This window comes from Myiozetetes cayanensis, unplaced genomic scaffold, assembly GCF_022539395.1.
Source record: "Myiozetetes cayanensis isolate MyiCay16 unplaced genomic scaffold, myiCay2020 scf52, whole genome shotgun sequence".
Lineage (NCBI taxonomy): Eukaryota > Metazoa > Chordata > Aves > Passeriformes > Tyrannidae > Myiozetetes > Myiozetetes cayanensis.
In genome coordinates this window covers 82,585-102,053 of record NW_026087765.1, presented here as the reverse complement: position 1 = coordinate 102,053, position 19,469 = coordinate 82,585, and the positions used below count along the sequence as shown (strand labels likewise).

Genomic DNA, 19,469 nt, shown 5'->3' with positions numbered 1-19,469 from the left:
GGGCCCGTGACGGGCGCGCGCTCCGGCCAATGGGCGCGCGCGGCGCTGGCCCCGCCCCGTGGGGGGCGGGTGCGGCCGGGCGGGGCGGCGGCGATGGCGGAGAGCGACTGGGACACGGTGACGGTGCTGCGCAAGAAGGGCCCGAGCGCCGCGCAGGCCAAGTCCAAGCAGGTCAGCGGGGGCAGCAACGGGCGCCCGAGGGGCTGCGGGGCCGGGGCCGGGCCCGGATCCGCCGAGGCGGCGGCTCCGAGCTGCGCCGCGCTCAGCCCGCACCTTCGCTCTCTCCCCAGGCGATCTTGGCGGCCCAGCGGCGCGGGGAGGACGTGGAGACCTCCAAGAAGTGTGGGTATCCCGCGGGGGGCTGGGGGGCGGTGGGGGGGGCACCACCCGGCTGAGCGGGGCCCAACGGAGAGACCCGAGCCCCGCACCGGGAGCGGCGATAACGCCCCCGAGGCCCTGCTGGCCCAGGGCTCAGCCCGGGCTGGCTTCTGCAGAGATCCTCTGAGAGCGCTTCTGGCCGCAAAACTTAAGCTCCCCATTTTTGCAGCTCATTTCTGTTGAGAGTTTGAATGGCTGTTTATCTTCCTGTGGCGCTTCTCGGTAAAAATCCCTTGTTTCCTGTCTGAAGTAAATTCCCAGGTTCTCTCACTGCAGGGAGGAGATTCTGATGCTTGAAAATAAACAAAGAAATGATCCTTGAAGGAAGTTTAGTCAGCTGTGTCGAGACACTGAATGTCAAACACTAATGTGAGACAAAGGATCCAGCTTAGGACTTAAATACTGTAAAATTAAACAAAACAAATAATGTGGTTTTAGACCTCAGGCTTTCAGTGAAGCTAAGTACAGTTAGAATTTACTTATAAAAGGCATCAGAAAATTGGTTAAAAAACCCTTGTTCGTGCTGCCTCATACCTGAGCAAATAAGATTCAACTTCAAGTACTGACCCCCCTATGCTGCAGCCCAAACATGCGTCTGGAGTGAAGTTTGAGTATTAAATCCCAAAAGAAAAGCAAGAGCTGGCCTGTCTGGAGAGAAGTTCAGGTGTGAAGTAGGGAAAGGAGAGGGCTCTGCAGGCCTGCGCTCTGCACAGCACCACGACCAGGGCTAAGACAACATTCCCTGATGGGCAGGATCTGGGTGAGGTCAGTGCTGGTGCTGGCGTGTTGTAATCCTGACAGCTCTCTGGGATCCTGGGCAGCTGAGGGCTTGGAAAAAGCCCTTTGACACTTTTTGGCACAGCTCTGAGCCTTGATTTGTTTGTCCTTGGTTGTGCTTTTGTTCTCGCTTGGAATGACAGGGGCAGCAGGCCAGAACAAACAGCACTTCATTACAAAGAACACGGCCAAGCTCGACCGTGAAACGGAGGAGCTGCACCACGACAGAGTTTCCCTGGAGGTGGGCAAAGTGATCCAGCAGGGCCGCCAGAGCAAGGGCCTCACGCAGAAGGACCTGGCCACGGTGAGGGGCACCTGGGGCGGGGGGGCACCTCTGGGGGAGGGTGGGCACCTTTCCTGTGTCCCCTGGGTAGCTGCAGTGGGATGGTGTCATGGGCAGGAAGGTTGGGGAATGCAGCATCCCTGGTGTGTGATCTCCCAGTGCTGTCAGTTGTCTGGGAAATGTTTGCTGCTTTGTGTGTGCAGCCCTTGAGCCCCAGCTTGGAGGCAGAGCCTGCTGTGGCTGCTGAGCTGGAGGTGGGAGGCTGCTTTTCCCCCTCCCCCAGCAGCTTCACCAGTCCCGGGGTTTGTACCATCAGGGCTGAGCAGTGAGAGCTCACTGGTGTCTGAAGAAACAGCAGTCCCTGGTGGTCCTGCTCCTCCTGGGGGGGAGGGAGGTTGCAGTCTGTCCAAGATGGATGTTACCAGTGCAGGGAGGTGCCAGTGGGGATGGAGTCAGCCTGGGAACAGCACTTGGTCATCTATCCTGTCATAATCCTGTTCTTTACCCGTGTGAGCCCTGGGGGGCTGCTGCTGAGCATTTGCTGTGTTTGATACTCATCCTCCCTTTTTAGAAAATCAATGAAAAACCACAAGTTATCGCTGACTATGAGTCGGGACGAGCGATCCCCAACAACCAGGTCATGGGCAAGATCGAGAGAGCCATCGGTGAGCAGAGGGAGACTCAGTGCTGCCAGGGCTGGGAGGGATGGGCTGGGGGAAGGTATTTACATTTTCCCTGTCAGGAATGTTGCTGGCTGGAGGTTATGGTGGGTGTGGTGCCGTGTGTGTTCTGATAAAACCTGGGTTTGCTGATTGAACCAGAACTGGGAGCTCTTGTTCTTTGCACCTTCGTGCGTGGGTCTGTGTCCTGGGGATCACCCCTATGTGCTTCCCCCCAAAACCAGCGAGATGCTGAGACCCACGGAGGCCTGATGGCACTTAAGGAAGGATTTGGTGTTGATGTTAGTCTCCTGGGCCAGTTCAGATCCCGTTTCCCAGGAAGAAAGTTGATCTTGTTTGAAGTTAGTCTGGTGCTCCTAGAAACTAAAGTAGGATTCTCCTGAGCTCTGGTTCCCCTGCCCTCTTTTTCTGGATGTTCTCTTCCTTACAGCCAGTATTGAGGGAAATAAAGTTACTGGGTGAGTGATTGAGCGCTGATGGTGGTGGTCGTCTTTGTCTTGTTCTAGGCCTCAAACTGCGTGGGAAGGACATTGGAAAACCGCTGGAAACCGGACCCAAAGGGAAATGACAACAAAGCCTCGAAATCAGCTTGCTCAGACTGATCTGGCCCGGCTGGTTCTCCTCAAACACTCTGCTTATTGCCAAGCTGAACAAGAGGGTTTCAGACTTGCTTTGGGGGGGAACTCTGCCGAATCTGTACCTGCTGTAAAAAGGCAATCTTAAAGAAGCAATTTTCCTGATATTTCTTTTTCCTTCCTCCTTTTCAGAGATTGAGGATCTAAACCCCCCAAAAAACCCAGACCCTGCCTCTGATTTGCCAGAAACACGTGCATTGTGATGTTAACAGCAGCTGATGTTAAGGCACTTAGGGTGGTCTGAAATGTGATCATTTAGTTAGGACAGTTTGGGGGACAGGTGGGATATATATATTATATATAAATAATTTGGGAGAGTTGGGGCTTGATCAGAAATGATGACTCAGTTGCTATATCTCAATGAGTTTGGTGTGTTCCTTCCAGCCTGTTTTAAAGAGATCTATAATAAAATTTGATACCCTTCAATTGCCCAGGGGAGCTGCTGCATGTGACCAGCTGGTAGCAAATGTGGCTGGGCGTGACTGGAGGTGGAGCACCTATTCCTTCTGGGATTGTAATTAAAGGGACACCTGGGCTGCCTGGGATGAGGGCCAGCACTGTCCCAGCCTCCCTGGCTGTGTCACTCCTCTCCCCTGGGGGAGGGCTGCAGTTTGGCTGGCAGTCCAGGGATGGAGTCAGTGCTGCAGAGAAGAGGGGAGGCGTTGGGGTTCGGCAGAGCAAGGCAGGTGCAGGTGAAGTCTGAGCCCTCCTTACCCTGCTGCCAGCTCTGCTGGGGGCTCATTCCTGCAGGCAGGACAGGGCTGTGGGATGGTGCTCTGAGGCATCACCTAAGGGGGGCACAGCTGGGTGAGAGGGAAACAGTCTGTGGTGACTCCCTGGGAAAGCAGGATGCCCCAGTGTCCTCTGGCCGGGCATGGGGGCTGGTGGGGGCAGGACCCTGGTGGGCTGCTCGTGGGGCGGGGGCTGAGCCAGGTTGTGTGTGGAGGGCGGGTTTGGCCCTGGGCTGCTTCGGAGCTCACAGTGATAAGGGGTGAAGGCTGAGGGGAGGGAGAGGTCCCGGGCTGGGGGATTCTGGTGCAGGGTGGGGGCCCAGGCCCTGAGCCCAGCCGGTGCCTCAGGAACTTTTTTGGGTTTTCCAGCGACATTTAAAGGCAAAATATCAAGAGCCCTTGCAAGGTGTGTGGGCAGCAGGTGGGTACCTGTATACTGGAGTTGGGGCTGCCTGCTGTCCTTGGGGGTGCTGCATGGTGCCCCCCACTCTGCTCCCTTCCCTCCCGCTCACCCTCCCTAGAGCCCCCCCCCCCAACCAGCAGAAATGCTGGGCTTCCTCCCTGTGGGTGGGGTGTCCTGAGTGTGGACAGTGGCTCATGCCCGTGCAGCACCTACTGCTCCTCCCAGCTTTGGGGACCAGGACCCCACACTTCATCCCCTGCTCGGACAAGGACGGTCGCTGCAAGAACTGCTGCCAGCGCCTGCCGAAGCACAGGCACGTTTCTGTGTCTTGGAAGTTCATGTTACAAACAACAAAAATGCTTTTCCCGAGCACTTGGAGGTAGTGGTGGCAGCGGCGTGTCTCTGTGGGGCTGGCAGCCCCGCTGGTGTCACGGCAGCTCCCTGGTGCTGGGGGCAGAGAGCCAGCGGCTGCTGGAGTGTGGGGTCTCGCTGAGGAATGGTCTGCCCGGTGGGAGTGGGCAATTTCTGCTGCTGGCTGATAATTTCAAGCCTCATCCCCCTCCCTTGGCACTGGAGATATAATGACCTTGTCCTGCAAAGAAAGATAAGTGGGAATCAGTGGCAAACATGGGCTGTCTGCTGTGAGAGACCAGGATTTCTTCCACGCTGCAGTGGAGAGAACCCATGGACCAGCCCCCATTGAGCCCAACAGAGGAACTAAACCCCAAGTGCACCCAGGGGGCTCCACATCCTCTGTTGGGATTCCTCCTGGGGCTGGGGGCTCTGCCATGGTCCGTGCGCCACCAGACCTGTCCAAGGGACCCACAGCTTAAGCCACCTCTCTCGGATTTGGTTGCTGGCTGGGTGAGGATAAGCCACGTTTGCTGGACCCCCTTCTCACAGGACTCTGGGGTAGGAGCACACTCAGCTCTTTCTGGAGCAGCTGCCTGGCAGCAGCAGTGTTTCTAGGTCAGTCCTACAGCTCTGGGTCACTCTTTACCATCAAGCAGATAAGAGGCAGAGCCCTTTGCACCTCCTTGTCGTGTTGGCGGAGTGCAGTGTCAGGGGGAGCCTGTCAGCATTTGCTGAGCTTTTAAGAATGTGCTGTTTTGGTGCAGTTGGGGTAATCAGGAAAGTCTTCACCCTGTCCTTACATCTCGAAAAGTGATGTTGTCAAAGCCCTGGGGAGTGTCACTCTCCACTGGTGTCCTGCTCGCCAGCCCTCGCTGCTTCAGCCAGTACCAGCCCCCAGTAGCCACCAGTGCAACAGTGAGGAGGGCCAGGAGCAGACCCAGCACCACCTCTGCCACGAAGCTGCCTGAGGGTTTCTCTGCAGTGAGAGAAGGGAGAGGAGATGCTGCCAGGCTTGACCTGCCACTCAGAGAGCTGCCTCCAGGCTTGGCCCAGCACCCTGAGCAGTGCTGGGAGGACCTTTTGCAGTCAGAACCGGCCCCCTCCCCCGCACCTTCCACTGGCTCCTCGGGGCTGGAATGGCAGCCCACCCCGGCACTGTACACAATATCATCCAGTGCCACTGTCCCCTCCAACGGCCATCTCCGTGTGCTGACCTCAAAGATGATCTGCGAGGGAAGGTGGGACCTGATGCACCCCTGCAGGGCACCCAGCACCCCCGCTGGGCACCCTGCACCCCAGGGTGGCCTCACTTACTTGGAACTCGCTGGGGCTCTGCACAGGCACCACGCCACCCTGCCAGCCCCGGCTGTGGTGTCCCTCCACGCTCCACACCGTGCGCTGCCCTGCTGTGCTGTGCAGCATCACCCGCAGCTCCCCACTGGCTGCAAGGGGGGGACACAGGCACCCCGGGGTCACTGACCACCCAGAGCCCCCCAGAAGTCATGGGGCCCTCCCAGCCGTACCACCCTCCACTGGGACAGCAGCACCCAGCAGTTATGGGCCATCCCCACCCAGCTGGAGCTGGACTGGAGTGTCCATGGTCCTACGGGTGGGGAGGGGGTTTGCAGCCCCTGAACAAGCCCTCCACTCCCACCGTGGGCTCACGATGCCCTCCCCAGGGACAGCACCTCCTCCCCGCCCCTGTGGTGCTCACAGAGGTGCTCTGGGATGTCCATGTGGTACCAGAACCGCAGGCAGGAGTCGGTGGCAGCAGGCAGGGGCTGGCTCTCCAGCAGGGCACTGGTGCCCCCTGCACCCAGCACACTGGTGTCGAAGTGCACATAGTGACCTGGGCAGGCAGGGACAGAGCACAGGGTGTCCCCCAGTGCTGCAGCCCGCCCCTCCTGTCCCACTCCACCCCAAAATGTCCAGAGTAATGCCCAGAGGATGGCACCCCACAGCCCTGCACCTCACTGCCTTTGGGCTGAGCTGTCCCTCCCAGACAAGGAGGGGACAGGGATGCGGAGGAGCCACGCTCCCTGAAGGTATTGGGGTTACCCCATTCATCCTCAGCTGTTTTCCTCACTTTGGCCATGCTATGGTGCCCAGGCAGGGCTGGGTGTTTCCTACCGTTCCTTGTGCCCAGGGTGTGATCCTGCTCAGGGCCAGGGTACTTGGCTAGGGGCACCCCGCTCTTCCAGCCCCAGGCAAAGCTGTGCAGGTGGGGGTCCGAGGGGCTGCTCCAGCCGCACATGTCCTGCTCGAAGTCACAGGACGCTGGGAGGAAATGGGGGCTGTGAGACACCCACTGCTGCCTGGTAGGAGATGGAGCATCGGGGGGTGGGGGGGCAGCCCCCAGCCCCCTCCCCACCACTGCCAGCTTTGGACCAGACCAAGCTCAAGGCAGGAGCATGGTGTCCAGATGGAAGGGACAGGCTGTCTCCATGCCCATGGTTGTGTGCCCACATGGGATGTCCCATCTCCCCCATCTGGTCCATGGTGCCCCCCAGGGTGGGCTCTCACCTGGCTCAGGGCAGGCTCCATCTGACACGTGCAGGTCATCCAGCGCGATGTACCCATGGTCACCTCCAGCTCCCACTGCCTCGAACACCATCTGGGTAGGGTGGCACGCTGAGGCTGGCAGTCAACCCTTGTCACCCCGAGCTGTCCCCGGCACACTGCCCCATCTCACCTGCCAGTTCCCATCAGGCTGGATGGTGCCGTGGCCGCGGTGCCAGCCGCTCCCCTCCGTGGTGCTCACACTCAGCACCTTCCTCCGCACCCCACTCTGCTCCACAAGCACCCCAAGGGAGCCTGCCCAGGGCACCCACCATGGAGGAGGGGTCCAGGGCTGTTCTGTGCAGGACCCCCAGCCCTCTGGAGGTGCCCCCAGGGGTCTTGGGGGTGGTGGTGCTCACCTGGAGTCCCAGGGCTCAGCTGGTACCAGAAGGCCAGGCACTGGGTGGACGTGGAGGGCTGGTAGGGCTGTGAGGTGAGCACAGCCCTGTGCCCTGCAGGCAAGGAGGCCTTGCCCGTGCTCACCACCATGTAATGACCTGGGGGAGAGAAGTTCCCACGCCATGGTCCCTGCCCAGCTCTGCTGCAGGGCCCTAGGGGACCACTGGGTCTGGGGTTTCTGCCCAGGTTGAGGAGTTCCCCCAGTTCAGGGACCTCCCCAGGACTGGGAAACTCTGGGTTTGGAGAGTTCCAGGGTTGGGGAGCCCTGTACAGGGTTGCCTTTTGTACATCCTGGGTAGGCAGGGAGGGCAGGCGGGACACAGGATAGGCAGGTAGGGCTGATGTGGTGACAGGCAGGACACTCAGAGCAGACAGGGAGGGCAGGAGAGCAGGGAGCGAGGGCAGGGAGGCAGAACAGTGGAGGCAGGGAGGCAGGCAGAACAGTGGAGGCAGGGAGGCAGGCAGAGGGCAGGGAGGCAGCAGGGCTCCCCAAGCCTCAGGCCATCGTGGCTCTGTACCTGCAGCGGTGCCAGTGGTGTGATCGGTTGCAGGGCCGGCCGTGGTGCCGGTGCCGTTGCTCTGTCGCTGCCAGGTGCCCTGCCCGCTGGCAGCCAGCCCACAGCCCTCTGCCTCAAAGGAGCAGGAGAGCTCGGCCCCACAGGGTCCCGCTGTCAGTGCCAGGTCGTCCAGCCCCACGTCCCCCAGGAACCCATCCCGCAGCACCTCAAAGGCCACCTGCCAGCCAGGCAGTGGTGTCAGCCCCATGCCTCGCTGGTGCCAGGGACACAGAAGGGTCTGCTCCTCACCCGGTATGGCTTCTGGCCCGTGGCAGGCAGTGTGGCCCATGCCCGGTGCCAGAGGCTGCCCTGGCTCCCCCGGCAGGTCCACAGCACCGTCTCCTCCTGTCCCTCTGGCTGCAGCTTGAGGTTCAGGGTGCCTGGGCAAGGGTGGGGGCAGCCATCCAGCACCTGCTGTCAGCATAGTGGAGCCGGCTTGGGGCATCCCCGAGAGGATTCCAGGGGGCACATACCAATCTGTGGGCCAGCCAGGAGGTACCAGAAGGAGAGACAGCGTGGGGCAGCAGCAGGGTCCTGGAGGGATGTGATGAGCCGTGCCCGCTGCCCACGGCCCCACAGACCAGAGGGGTCCACAGAGAGGAAGTAACCTGAGTGTTGGGGACAGCCAAGGTGGAGGGAACATGGATGTGAGTGCTCTGAGCTGTGCCGACATCACCCATACCCCTACCTGGGTTCATCCAGGCTGCCCCAGGTGAGCTCACTCCACAGGTATGGGGTTGCTGGAGTGCACAGGGTATGTCTTGGCTTGTGCCAAGATGAGAAGAAAGTGGGGTGCCCCCAAAGAGCAGCCAGCCTCTTACCTGAGCCAGTGGTGTGGTCAGAGCCCTGTCCCTGCCCCATGCTGTGGACCCATTTGAAGTCACTGGACTGATCCTGGTACCAGCCACACATGTCCCTCTCGAAGTTGCAGGTCAGCTCTGACCAGAGAGGTGTGGTGGTGGTGAGGTGGAAGGGGATAAGGTACTCCAGAAGCAAGTGGGTCCCCAAATGTCCCTGTTCCCTCTGCCCCCCCACTCCACTCTCCAGGTTTACCCCATGCAGGTGTCCCAGGCCAGAGCAGGATGTGGCTTCTGCACCATGGTCCTGTCCCTGGACAGGGTGACAGCCACCAGACAGCCCCCATGGGGGGTGTCTGGGGTCACTGTCCCTGCCCACGTACCCCTGGCCGTACCTGCAGCTGTGGGTGACACCACGCCGAGGTGGCACTGCTCGAATGTCACGTTGTCGATGCCAACACTCTCCAAACCCTGCAGGTCCACCAGCGCCAGCAGCTCGACCTGGAGGCACCAGCCGTGAGCTCAGTGCCTGGTAGCACTGGCAGTGCTCCCCAGGCTGGTCTCTTTGTCCCTGGCACACCTGGAATGGTCTGCTCCTCTCTCCCAGGGGGACACGGACACGTTCCCCAGCTGTGCCACCACGACCCTGTGTGTGCCAGGCCAGCTGGGTGGTGCCAGTGGTGTGATCCAAGATGTTGACAGCAAGGAAGCCTGGCATGAGAGATGGTGCAGAGGCTGTGGCCACCCAAAACTCCTGGCCACCCTGTGGGAGTCCTCCACAGCCCTGGCCCATGGTCACAGGAGACAGAGATGGGGACAAGGACGGGGACAGGGACACACCAGCTCCAGGACAGTGTGATGTGGCAAAATGGGGCTGGGAGAGGTAGCAAAGGCAGGTGGGCAGGGGGGGCTCTGGGGTGAGTTCTGGGGGCAGGAAGCAGGCAGGGCACCCCAGGGGTGTACAGGGGATTACCTTGGGGGTCACTGTGGATGTGGTAGCTCATCTCCATGGTGCAAGTGGGGCCAGACGGGCCCAGCAGAGGAGTTTGTGCCTTTGCAGCACTCACCATCTGTCCTTCTCCTTCCTGGAGGCCCAGAAAAGACCCTGGGCACAGAAACACTCCATGAGCTGAGGACTGGGATCCCACATCTATGGTAGCACCCCTAGCCCAGCATCCTGCCTGGGCATCACCCGCTGTCGTGCAGTGGTATCCACCCACCCCAGCAGAGTGGGAGCAGGAGCCCCTGCTCTGGGGCTCCCACAGTGCTGGGGAACGAAGAGCATTGTCTGGGCAGTGGGAACAGCCTCACCTGTGAGGAAGGTGTTGGGCTCAGTGTGCCTTTGTAGACCCCAGCGCAGGTGCCCCACACTGACATCGTGCCAGCCCCCAGCCCCTGACTCGAAGGTTGTTGCCCCTGCAAAGTCAGAGAATCACAGAATCCCAGGCTGGTTTGGGTTGGAAGGGACCTTAAAGTTCACCTCATTCCACTCCCTGCCATGGGGGGTCTACTTTCCACTAGACCAGGTTGTTTCAAGCCCTGTCCAACCTGGCCTTGAACACTTCCAGGAATGGGGCAGCCACAGCTTCTGTGGACAACCCAAAACTCCAGGCTCAGCCTCACCAGGCCTGGGGGCTGTGCAGCCACTCATGTACCCTGACTGTTCCAGCCCGGGGTGCCTGTGTCCCTTCCCTGCCTGGTCCCCTGCATTGCTGGGTTCATTTTGCCACCACTCCCCTCAGCTCTCACCGCAGCGTTTCTCGTCGGAGCCATCGGTGCACGTGTCGCTGAAGTCACAGGCCAGCTCTGCCGCAATGCAGCCCCCGCTGTCACAGGCCACCTCCCCTGCTGCACAGGGACCGGCACCTGCCCGGCTTGGCAGCATGACTGGAGGCTTCCCTGATGGTGAAACACCCCAGGATGGAGAGTGGCAGAGAGAGGGCTCAACAACAGCATAGGTGTCACCCCTCAAGCCTCAGTCCCCTGTTCCCAGGCACCTTCCTGGTTCATTTCCCCCACCCTGTCCCATCCCATCCCATCCCATCCCATCCCATCCCATCCCATCCCATCCCATCCCATCCCATCCCATCGCTGCTGCCACCATATGAAGGGGATCCAGGCCCTGGTGAGAGCTGCTTGTGTGACGTTTTGGCACAGGGGATGGAGTGTCACAGCCACAGTACCAGGACACCAGTGTCCCAAGGCAGGTGCTTGCTGTGTAGCACCCAGGACAGTCTGATGATGAGCAGAGGGACACGCAGACTCCATGGTGTGTCCTTTAGGGATGGTGACATGGGCACAGACACCTGGGACTGGCTGCCCATGCTGGAGCAGGGTGAAGGATGCTGCCCTCCAGCTCACCCTGCTCCTTCACACAGCCCGGTGACAGGATCAGGTCATCGATGGCCACAGTCCCCCCGCTGCCGGCCACCCCCTCGATCAGCACCTGTAGGGAAGCACCATGCCAGCAACATCACCATGGGGTCCTGCACAGTGTGGGGGGACTGGGGTGACACCAGGGAGCTGTGGGATGGGAGGAGGCAGCACCTGTTAGGGGCTGACACACTTCCCCCAGGAAGGGACTCGGTGGGAGCAGGGGATGACAGGGGTGCACAGGGTGGGCTGGTGGGGCCATAGTGGGCTTAGGGGGATGGTGCTGCTCCTGCATGCAGTTGTGGCCTCCAGATGCCTGGGGGTGCCACAGGGGTGCCACCAGGGTGCCCTCAGGGTGTCATCGGGGTACCCTCCATTCTCAGCTGGGAGCAGGCTGGGTTGTGTCAGTGGCAGTGGGGGACAGAAGCCAGGACAGTGGGAAGGTATGGGGTGGGCAGTGCGGATGAAGACACCCCAACCACCCTCCATTCCCAGTGGGGTGGTCCTGGGCTAGGGGCTGGTAGGGAGATTTGGAGGTGTGGGCATAGGGACATGGAGGTGGCACGTGCTAGCACTAGAGGCTCAGCTCTGGTGTCTGGTTCCCAGTTCAGCCCTGGTTCCACAGGTACCTACTCGGACTGACCCTGTGCCCCTCACCCTGCAGGCAGCCCAGCTCCCCTCAGCATGGCCCCAGCCCACCTTGAAGGCCTCTGTCACACTGAAGTCCACTCTCTCCCGGACCCAGCAGCTGCCCAGGTCCCCTGTCCTCTCCCTCACCAGCTGCTTGGTGGAGTTGGTCACATAGGAGATGCTGAGGCTACTGTTGGCTGAGCCGTGGAGGTGGCAGTACAGCACGAGCTGGGGTTGAGGAAGGGGATGAGTTTCAGGGCAGGGTCACACAGGCCCCTGTGCCCCACAGGATGCTCACAGAGGCAACTGGAGGAGCTCAGAGCTCCCAATGGACACCAGGAGCTGCCACCATATGAAGGGGATCCAGGGTCTGGTGAGAGCTGCTTGTGTGACATGTCACCAAAACACCCCCAGAAACCCGCTGCCTATCCCCAGTAATGGCTGATTGCAGCCCCAGCCCCACGGGAGGGTCCCCACAGCTGGGGACTCCATCTCCCGCCACCATCATGCCCACACAGGCACTGACACAAGGCCTCAGCTGTGACTCACAGAGCAGGAGCTGGTGGCCCCGAAAGAGGGGCTGCTGAGCTGAGCTGTGCTGCTGGCCCCCGTACTGGGGGCACTGTCCACGTAGAGGAAAAACCCTGTGGGAGACACCGGGAAGGGGCTGAGTGGACCCTTGAAGGTGTGTGAGTGCAGGACACCGCTGTCCAGGCACAGCTTTGAGCAGAGCCCAGGTCTGTGTCACCCCAGGGCACGTCCACCCCAGGACCTGTGCTGGGGGTCATTTGTCATACCAGCCCTGCTGTTGGTGCTGTGGTCCCGGGTGGGGAAGCCATACAAGGTGCCCAGGTTCAGGTTTGTGCTCCTGTCCCACGATGGTGGCCCAGCCCCTGCCTCCCAGCCACAGAGATCACGCTCAAAGGAGCAGTTGGTGAAGGGCTCTGTGGGGAGAAGGGGCAGCTGTGACCCAGGGACAAGAGTCCCAGCCCTCTCATGGACAGGTAACCGGCTGGGCTGATGTTACCCCTCTGCAAACCTCGGGGTGATTTTGTCCCCCCTGGCTGCACAGCTTGGGGCAGAGCTGGGGGGACCCTGCCAGCACACAGTACAGTTTTTCCCCACCAAGACAGAGCCTCAGCCCATCCGTGTGGGCAGGGGGCTGGTGGGCAGGACCCCCTCCCGGGGCCAGGGTTGCTCACCGCACTGTGTCGCGTCCTCGTCCGAGCCGTCCCCGCAGTCGTCGGTACCGTCGCAGAGGCGGGTCCGAGCCACGCAGGAGCCGCGGCTGCAGCGGCTCTCCTGCGCCCCGCAGTCCTGCTGCCCGGTTCCTGGGGCAGGGGGACACATGTCAGCAAGTGGTTGGTCCCACAGGGACATGGTGGGCAACCCCCACATCTTTTCCTGGTGTGGCTCAAGGGACAGGTTTTCATGTCCACCCCATGCCAGAGCACAGCGCCCCAAGACATGGTGGGTAATGGGAGAGCTCCCCTGGGGTGCAAAGCCCCACCCAATTCCCCCGAGATCCTGTCTCACATCCCAGCAGATGTGGAACTCACCTGGCAAGGCACAGTTCCTGAAGATGATATCATCGAGTGCCACCTCTGCCCCGCAGGCGGGGGGTTGTGTCAGGGAGAAGAAAAGCTGTGATGGGAGGACAGGGATGGCATGAGCTGCCTGGGCCCCTTGGGCTCCTGGAGCACCCCCACCTCCTCTGGTCCCAGCCTGGGGGGACAGTACTTGGGTACCGACACTGTCTCACCTGGAACGGTCCCACAATTCGGCCCGGGTAGGCGACCAGCTGGTGCCAGCCCTTGCTGCTGCGCTGGGGGCTCTGCCACAGCCCCACCACCTCGTCCCCGTATGCCACGTCCAGGCGCAGCACCGGTTGCTCCGTCTTGTTGAGCCCTGCAGGGAGCCCCAAAAGTGCCCTTGGCACTGGGCATCCCGGGGCCCTGCCAGCTCTGGGGACTGGAGCTGGGACTCCTGGGTTCCACCAGCTCTGTGTGTGGACTGCCTTGACATCCTGTCCCTGCCGTGGGGGTCCCGTCCCTCCCCACTGCCTCCCATCCTCACTGCCCTGTGCCTGGTACCCGATGCCTACCTTGGGTGCCCTCACAGCTTCCTGAGAGGTGGTACCAGGCTCTGATCTCGCACGTGACAGCTGCTTCCCGCATCTCTGGTGACCTGAGCCAGGCCGTGGCCACAGTCTTTGCAGGGGGAGACACAGTCACCAAGAACCAGCCTGAGGAGGGTAGAGAGCAGAGCAAGGGCTGCACCCCCATGGGATGGCACCGCAGCTCTGCCAGCACCACTCCTGCCCCACCACGGGTCTGCTCCATCCCCTGTACCCTACAAGGGTGGATGTCCTCGCTCCAGGGCACCCACAGCCCAGTGGGGTGGTGCCATGGGTGCCCAGAGAACACTCACCAGCCAAGCAGCTCCCACTTACCCAGGTCAGTGCCCACGGTGTGGTCTGAGTGAGGCCCTGTGCCCCACATGGCCAGGTTGGCCCGGCCCCGCACCCATCTGTACATTGAGGTGCCCACGTCCTGCCAGCCACAGTCACCATCCTCAAAGTCACAAGTGAAGAGGGTGCCCAGCACTGCTGAGCCCCGCAGGTACCCTGAGGTTGGGCAGATGGGGGGTTCAGGGCAGCTCTGGCACCATCCTGGGGACCTGTGCCCACCCCATGGATCTGCACCCACCCTGGGGGACCCTGCATCCAGCTTGGGCACCAGCATCACCCCAGGGACTTGCACCCACAACACCCTCCACTCCATTGTCTGCTGTCACCCAGGAGCAGGGCCTGAGAGCGGGTCTGGGGAGCGTGGGCACCCACCACACTGGTTCTCGTCGGAGCAGTCACTGCAGTCACAGACAAAGTTGCAGAGCTGCTCAGCTGCGCTGCTGCAGCTGTTGATGATCACAGACCCGCAGGGGAGGACAGTCTTGGCTATGAAAGAGATAAGGGAGCTGAAAACCCTGTAGGGAACCAGGCATGTTGCCCATAGCAAATGACAGAGGGCACACACATAGCCTGCAGGGGATATTTGTCTGAGCACTCTGATGGGAGGGGGGAGCAGGTAGCACTGAGCTCTTCCTTGGATGGGACCCCCTGTCACTGCCCTGGCACTCTACAATCTCCCACACTGCCATCTCCCACTGCCAGCCCCACTCCTGGGCACCCTCGGGGTTCCAGAGCCCACCCAGGCACTGAGCCTGCTATATCACAGTCCCAGCCCCCATTTGGGGAGAAAGAGGAAAATCTGGGCATTTTCTGTCCCATGCTGAATAAAGCCATTGGTGATACTCAGCCCGGCACTGGGAGCTCCAGCACTTGCTCACCCTGGGAACCCCATGTACCTTCACCAGCAGAGCCCAAAGGAGGGTTTGGCTGGGCTGTACCTGCCCCGGTGCCCCCAGCCCGAGCAGCACAGCCCTCACAGAGCTGGAGATCCCCACGGCAGCCCAGGTTGGGGAGGCCCAGCGTGGAGCAGCCAGCACGTTCCCTGCCCCTGGCACTACCCCCGTGTCGGCAGAGCTCACCCAGCAGCACCAGGAGGACCAGCACCTGCCCGCCTGCAGCCATCCCTGCACCGCGACAGCGAAACGGAGCTCGGAGAGGCCACACCGTGAGCCCCAGGCTGGAATCTGCTCCCTGGGATCTGCCCGTGTTGGACTTCAGCCCCGCCGTTATCGGCTCCCGGCCTGGCAGAGGGTTTATGGCGAGGTTGTGCCGGGCTGTGACAACACACTGTGGTCCTGCCACCCGGCACGCTGGCACTGCAGCAGCGAGCTGCCAGCCAAGTGTCCTAGGGAGACCTTCAGCTTTCCCCCACTGAACCCCTCTTCTTCAGCCCCTCTTCTCACCATGGACAAGACGCTGCTCTGACTGGGACAAGGCACAGCAGGACAGGACACGCACTGGCCCCTCGAGGGATGAGGCCACTGCCTGCCAAGCCAGGGATGCTGCCAGCCCGGCAGGAGAAGCTGGAACCTACGCCAGGGACACGGTGGGTGTGCCAGTCCCCTGGGCTGGATCACAGGGAGAACCAGTTCCCAAGAAAAGGAGCAGTGGGAGAGCCTTTGGATGCAGGGTATAGGCTGGCATTGGGCTGCACCCTGGCCAGGGAGGGCAGCTGCGCTGGGGGTCAGCAATATCTAATATTGCCAATATTCCATCTAACCCTGCCCTCTGGCAGTGCGAAGCCATTCCCCCTTGTTCTGTCACTCCAGGCCCTTGTTCAAAGTCCCCCTCCAGCTCTATTGCAGCCTCTTTAGGTACTGTAAGGCTCTAAGGTCTCCCTGGAACCTCAGGTTCCTGAGACGCCATCGGCAGGAGCCAGCCCTCACCCCTGCCTGCACCACTCTGGCTGGAGGGAGTAGCTCAGCACCCAGCTCATGACTCCCACGGGACAAAGGGGCACAGCTTTGGGGCCACAATCAGGTGGGGCAGAACACTCCTGGCAGAGCCCCAGCAAGGGCTGATGGAAGAAGCATGGCTTGGCAGCCAGAGCCCCACAGGGCACCACCAGTGCTGCCTGGGGATGGTAACTGCTGCCCCCTCCCGTTTCCCCACCTGTTGCCAGGGCTCACAGGGGCTGCTGCCTCACGGGACCCCTCCCACCTCTGCTGTTGCAACCCCTGTGCCCAGAGAGGGGCCCCTGTTGAGCGCAGCTTCTCCCCTTGCGCCGATGGCCTTGGACCGTGGATTGCAGCGGGATTGCATCAGGCGCAGTAAAACGTGGGCTCAGCTCCTTCCCCCAGCGCCAGCTGGGTCCCGTGGGACCAGCAGCCCCCCACCCCCCACAGCCTGGGCACTCCAGGCACACAGGAGCCCTGTCCTGCCCGGGAACCAGCACCGAGCTGGCTGTGAGCCCGTGCTGTGGGCAAAGCACATCCCACAGGTCTGAGCCCTCCCCTTTGCCTGGGGGATGCTGGGCTCCCAGTATGAGATGTGAGCACACTGCAGCAGATCAAGCCAGGAGCCCTGGCGATGATCACTGGATGGTACAGGCTGGAAGGAACAACTGGAGGTGATCCAGTCCCACCCCTCCGCTCCAGCAGGGCTCCCTGGAGCAGTCACTCACGATGTGTCCAAGTGGGTTCAGAGTGTCCCCGGGAAGGAGATTCCCTGATGATGATGAGAGGACTGGACATCCCAGGCTGAACTGGAGGTGCTCAGTCTGGAGAAGGTGCAGGGGGATGCTACCCATGCATGTAAGCCCTGGCAGAAGGGTGCAGGGAGCTGACCCTTTGAGCAGGGAGTGCCCTGGGAAGGGCCAAGACAGCGAGGACAAAGCGAGAACATCAAACACCACTTTAAGGTTAAGAGGAACCTTTTTTCATGTGAGGGTTTTCAAAATCAAAGCAGGTTGCCAGGGAGTCTGGGTTCAGGAACATTCCCAAATCCCATCTGGCCACAGCCCCCAGCAACCTAATCATAGAATACAATCGTGGAACGATGGAATCCCGTGCTGGAAGGGATCCTTAAGGACCATTGAGTCCAACTCCTGACCCTGCACAGGACACTCCAACAGTGTCACCACGATGGACCTGCTGGAGCTGGTCCTGCTGGGTTGGTGGATGGACGGGACATCCCAGATGTGCCTCCAAGCTCCATGATCCAATGACTTGCAGGGAAGCTGTGCTCCTCTGTGTGACTACTGGGTGACGTTCCCTCCAGGCACAGGGGAGGGTCACACCTTGCAGGAAGGAAGGACGAGGCACAGGAAAACCCTTTTTTTGCCCACAAAGCTCATCACCCCTCACTGTGAGTTTCCTTTGGAGTTTGGGGCAGGACACCGGGCACAGGCCTCACCCTGCCTTTCCCTCCCCCTGGCCTGAGAACCCATTACCTTCCTCTCTCCTGTCTCAGCCGTTCCCAAGGCAAATCCCAATGTACCTCCTGTTGTCCCCACCCCAGACCCTGCCCACTCCAGGGTCAGACCCCCCTCAAGGGGGATCTCTCCTGTTGTCAGTGGGCGCAACCCAGAGCTGGGAAAGGAGGAGCCGAGCCATGAGTGTGGCCACCCGAGCAGCTGTGTTCCCCAACAAGTTTAATTCTCACAGACACGCGTGGGATGAGCCCCCGGCACCGGGAGGCCGGGACAGAGCGACCACTGGCTTCACCAGCTGTGCCACGCCGGGCAGGCAGGAGCACCTGGCACACGGACAGTCCAGTGACGGTGGGGAACAGGTGAGTTCTCACAGAGGAAAAGCAGGAGAGCCCAGAGCACTGCCAGGCACAGGGAGCCTGCTGGCACCACCTGGGCAACCCCCAGCCGGACAGAGCAGTCAGTACCCTTCGTCTGCCCAGGTGATCTCGTAGTCGGGGTACTCGGCCTTCAGCTTCTCTGTGGTCACGGCATGGTCAGCTCGCCCAAAGCCCTGCACAAGAGAGACGGTCCCCAAGGAGAGCTGGGGGGTGGCCACCCGTTGGGGAGCCCAACAAGCTCCAGAGAGGCCCTGGAGCCCGTGTCTGTGACAACCCCCTGTGGCAGCTCAGCCTGGCTCCAGCTGTGGCTGGCACAGCACCCAGGAAAGGGGACGGCGCCACCCTGGAGCTGGGAAAAGTGGCAGCACCGTGGCCTGGGGACCAGCACCGTGCCCTGGCTGGGCTCCTTGCACAGCCAGAGTAAGCACCCAGGGACCCCCTGCATGGGTGATAACCCCAAGGATAACACCAGTCACCCTGACAGGGCCCCACAGCACCTAACACTCCTGCAGTGACCCACTCAAGACATGCAGACACAGAGAGGACGTGGTTCTTGTGCAGCCCAGCTCCTCCACCGTACCCAGCGCTGGGTACAGCTGCTGCAGGACCCCGGGGGTTGGAGGGTGACCAGGGCAGGCCCGGGAGGCTCTGGGTGTGTGGCTGTCCCACGGGCAGAGGTTGGAGGGTACGTGGGGTACCCCTGCTCCGGGCAAGGATTGCTCACCCGAGAGGGTTCTGGGGGGTCCTCGGCAGCGCCGCCGGGCCCAGCCCCTGGACCCCGAGGGGACGCGAGGCTGACTCGGCCACGGCCAGCGGGACTCGTTGCGGGGAGGGAGATGCCGCGTCCGCGTGTGGGTCCCCCACGGCCCCCGCTTACCACCGAGTACCCGTAGACGTGGATCTTCCTCTCCTCGGGGCGGTGGGCGAGGCGGCCGCCGCCCAAGCACTCGCAGCTCAGGCCGTGCCGCGCCAGCTCCTCCGCGGTGCGCTCGAACAGGTCGGCTGCGGGGAGGGAGCGGGGGGCACGGGGACCCCTCCTCAGCCGGGCTGGCCCCCTCCTCAGCCGGGTTGGCCCCCGGCAGCCCCCCCGCGGCCCTCGGCCCTCACCGTGGTACTCGGCCCAGCCGTGGCCGCGCACGATGTCCCGGTGTGCCGCCCCGCCGCGCACCCGCAGCAGCACGTACTTGAACACGCCATGGCCGTCGATCTGCACCGCCGGCACCGCCGACAGCGCCGCGCCCGCCATGCCGGCCCGCCCCGCCCCTTCCGCCGCAGCGCCCAACCAGCGCCGCGCCCGCCCCAAGCGCCCGCCCTCCCGTCCCACCGGCCAATCAGCGCCCGCGGGCTGGCCCCGCCCACAGCCGGGCGGTGACGCCGCGTTGGGGCCAGGGCCCTGTGGGGCGGCCATGGCGGTAACGGGGCTGCCCTGCCCGCGGGCAGCAGCGGGGCTGGGGGACAGGGGCAGCGGGGCTGGGGCAGCGGGGCTGAGGAGGAGCAGGGGCAGCGGGGCTGGGGCCGTGTCGGGCAGGGCGGCGCGGCCGTCCCGGGTGACAGCGGGCGCGGCCCCTTTGCCGCAGCCCGGGCTCTGCCCCCCCGTCCCTGCCCCCCCGGCAGCGCCGGCCCCGCCGCGGTCGCCCCTTACCGACGATTCCTTCCGGCCCCGCTCAGACACCGGTCAGACACCGGTCAGACA

General features: G+C 62.1%; 3 protein-coding genes across 5 annotated transcripts; 1 reads left to right on the top strand and 2 right to left on the bottom strand.

Moving 5' to 3' along the window:
* Nucleotides 1–54: 54 nt before the first annotated feature.
* On the top strand, nucleotides 55–3,179 carry EDF1 (endothelial differentiation related factor 1). The gene is made up of 5 exons (XM_050334284.1): nucleotides 55–171; nucleotides 291–342; nucleotides 1,299–1,459; nucleotides 2,010–2,103; nucleotides 2,625–3,179. Exons 1-5 carry the CDS (start codon nucleotides 94–96, stop codon nucleotides 2,684–2,686), a joined length of 447 nt encoding a protein of 148 aa, XP_050190241.1. The 5' UTR covers nucleotides 55–93; the 3' UTR covers nucleotides 2,687–3,179.
* Nucleotides 3,180–4,046: 867 nt separating this feature from the next.
* Nucleotides 4,047–16,745, bottom strand: MAMDC4 (MAM domain containing 4). The gene is made up of 29 exons (XM_050334278.1): nucleotides 15,106–16,745; nucleotides 14,399–14,512; nucleotides 14,009–14,182; nucleotides 13,661–13,801; nucleotides 13,319–13,464; nucleotides 13,116–13,200; nucleotides 12,759–12,887; nucleotides 12,354–12,500; nucleotides 12,106–12,200; nucleotides 11,626–11,784; nucleotides 10,915–10,999; nucleotides 10,303–10,452; nucleotides 9,865–9,969; nucleotides 9,527–9,658; nucleotides 9,134–9,264; nucleotides 8,949–9,054; nucleotides 8,578–8,694; nucleotides 8,230–8,364; nucleotides 8,006–8,136; nucleotides 7,718–7,934; nucleotides 7,160–7,297; nucleotides 6,934–7,055; nucleotides 6,765–6,855; nucleotides 6,372–6,518; nucleotides 5,956–6,090; nucleotides 5,556–5,683; nucleotides 5,353–5,467; nucleotides 5,042–5,217; nucleotides 4,047–4,479 (listed from the first exon to the last, which is right to left on the bottom strand). The coding sequence occupies exons 1-29, from the start codon at nucleotides 15,146–15,148 to the stop codon at nucleotides 4,432–4,434; spliced, it is 3,642 nt and encodes a 1,213-aa protein (XP_050190235.1). The 5' UTR covers nucleotides 15,149–16,745; the 3' UTR covers nucleotides 4,047–4,431.
* Nucleotides 16,746–17,601: 856 nt separating this feature from the next.
* Nucleotides 17,602–19,415, bottom strand: PHPT1 (phosphohistidine phosphatase 1). Of its 3 annotated transcripts, XM_050334283.1 has the most exons (3): nucleotides 18,884–19,411; nucleotides 18,654–18,778; nucleotides 17,602–17,949 (listed from the first exon to the last, which is right to left on the bottom strand). In XM_050334283.1, the coding sequence occupies exons 1-3, from the start codon at nucleotides 19,182–19,184 to the stop codon at nucleotides 17,857–17,859; spliced, it is 519 nt and encodes a 172-aa protein (XP_050190240.1). In that variant the 5' UTR covers nucleotides 19,185–19,411; the 3' UTR covers nucleotides 17,602–17,856. The 3 variants fall into 3 exon arrangements, with proteins under 3 accessions (XP_050190240.1, XP_050190238.1, XP_050190239.1); XM_050334281.1 differs by having other exon boundaries at nucleotides 17,602–18,778; nucleotides 18,884–19,415; XM_050334282.1 differs by having other exon boundaries at nucleotides 18,654–19,410.
* Nucleotides 19,416–19,469: the final 54 nt, after the last annotated feature.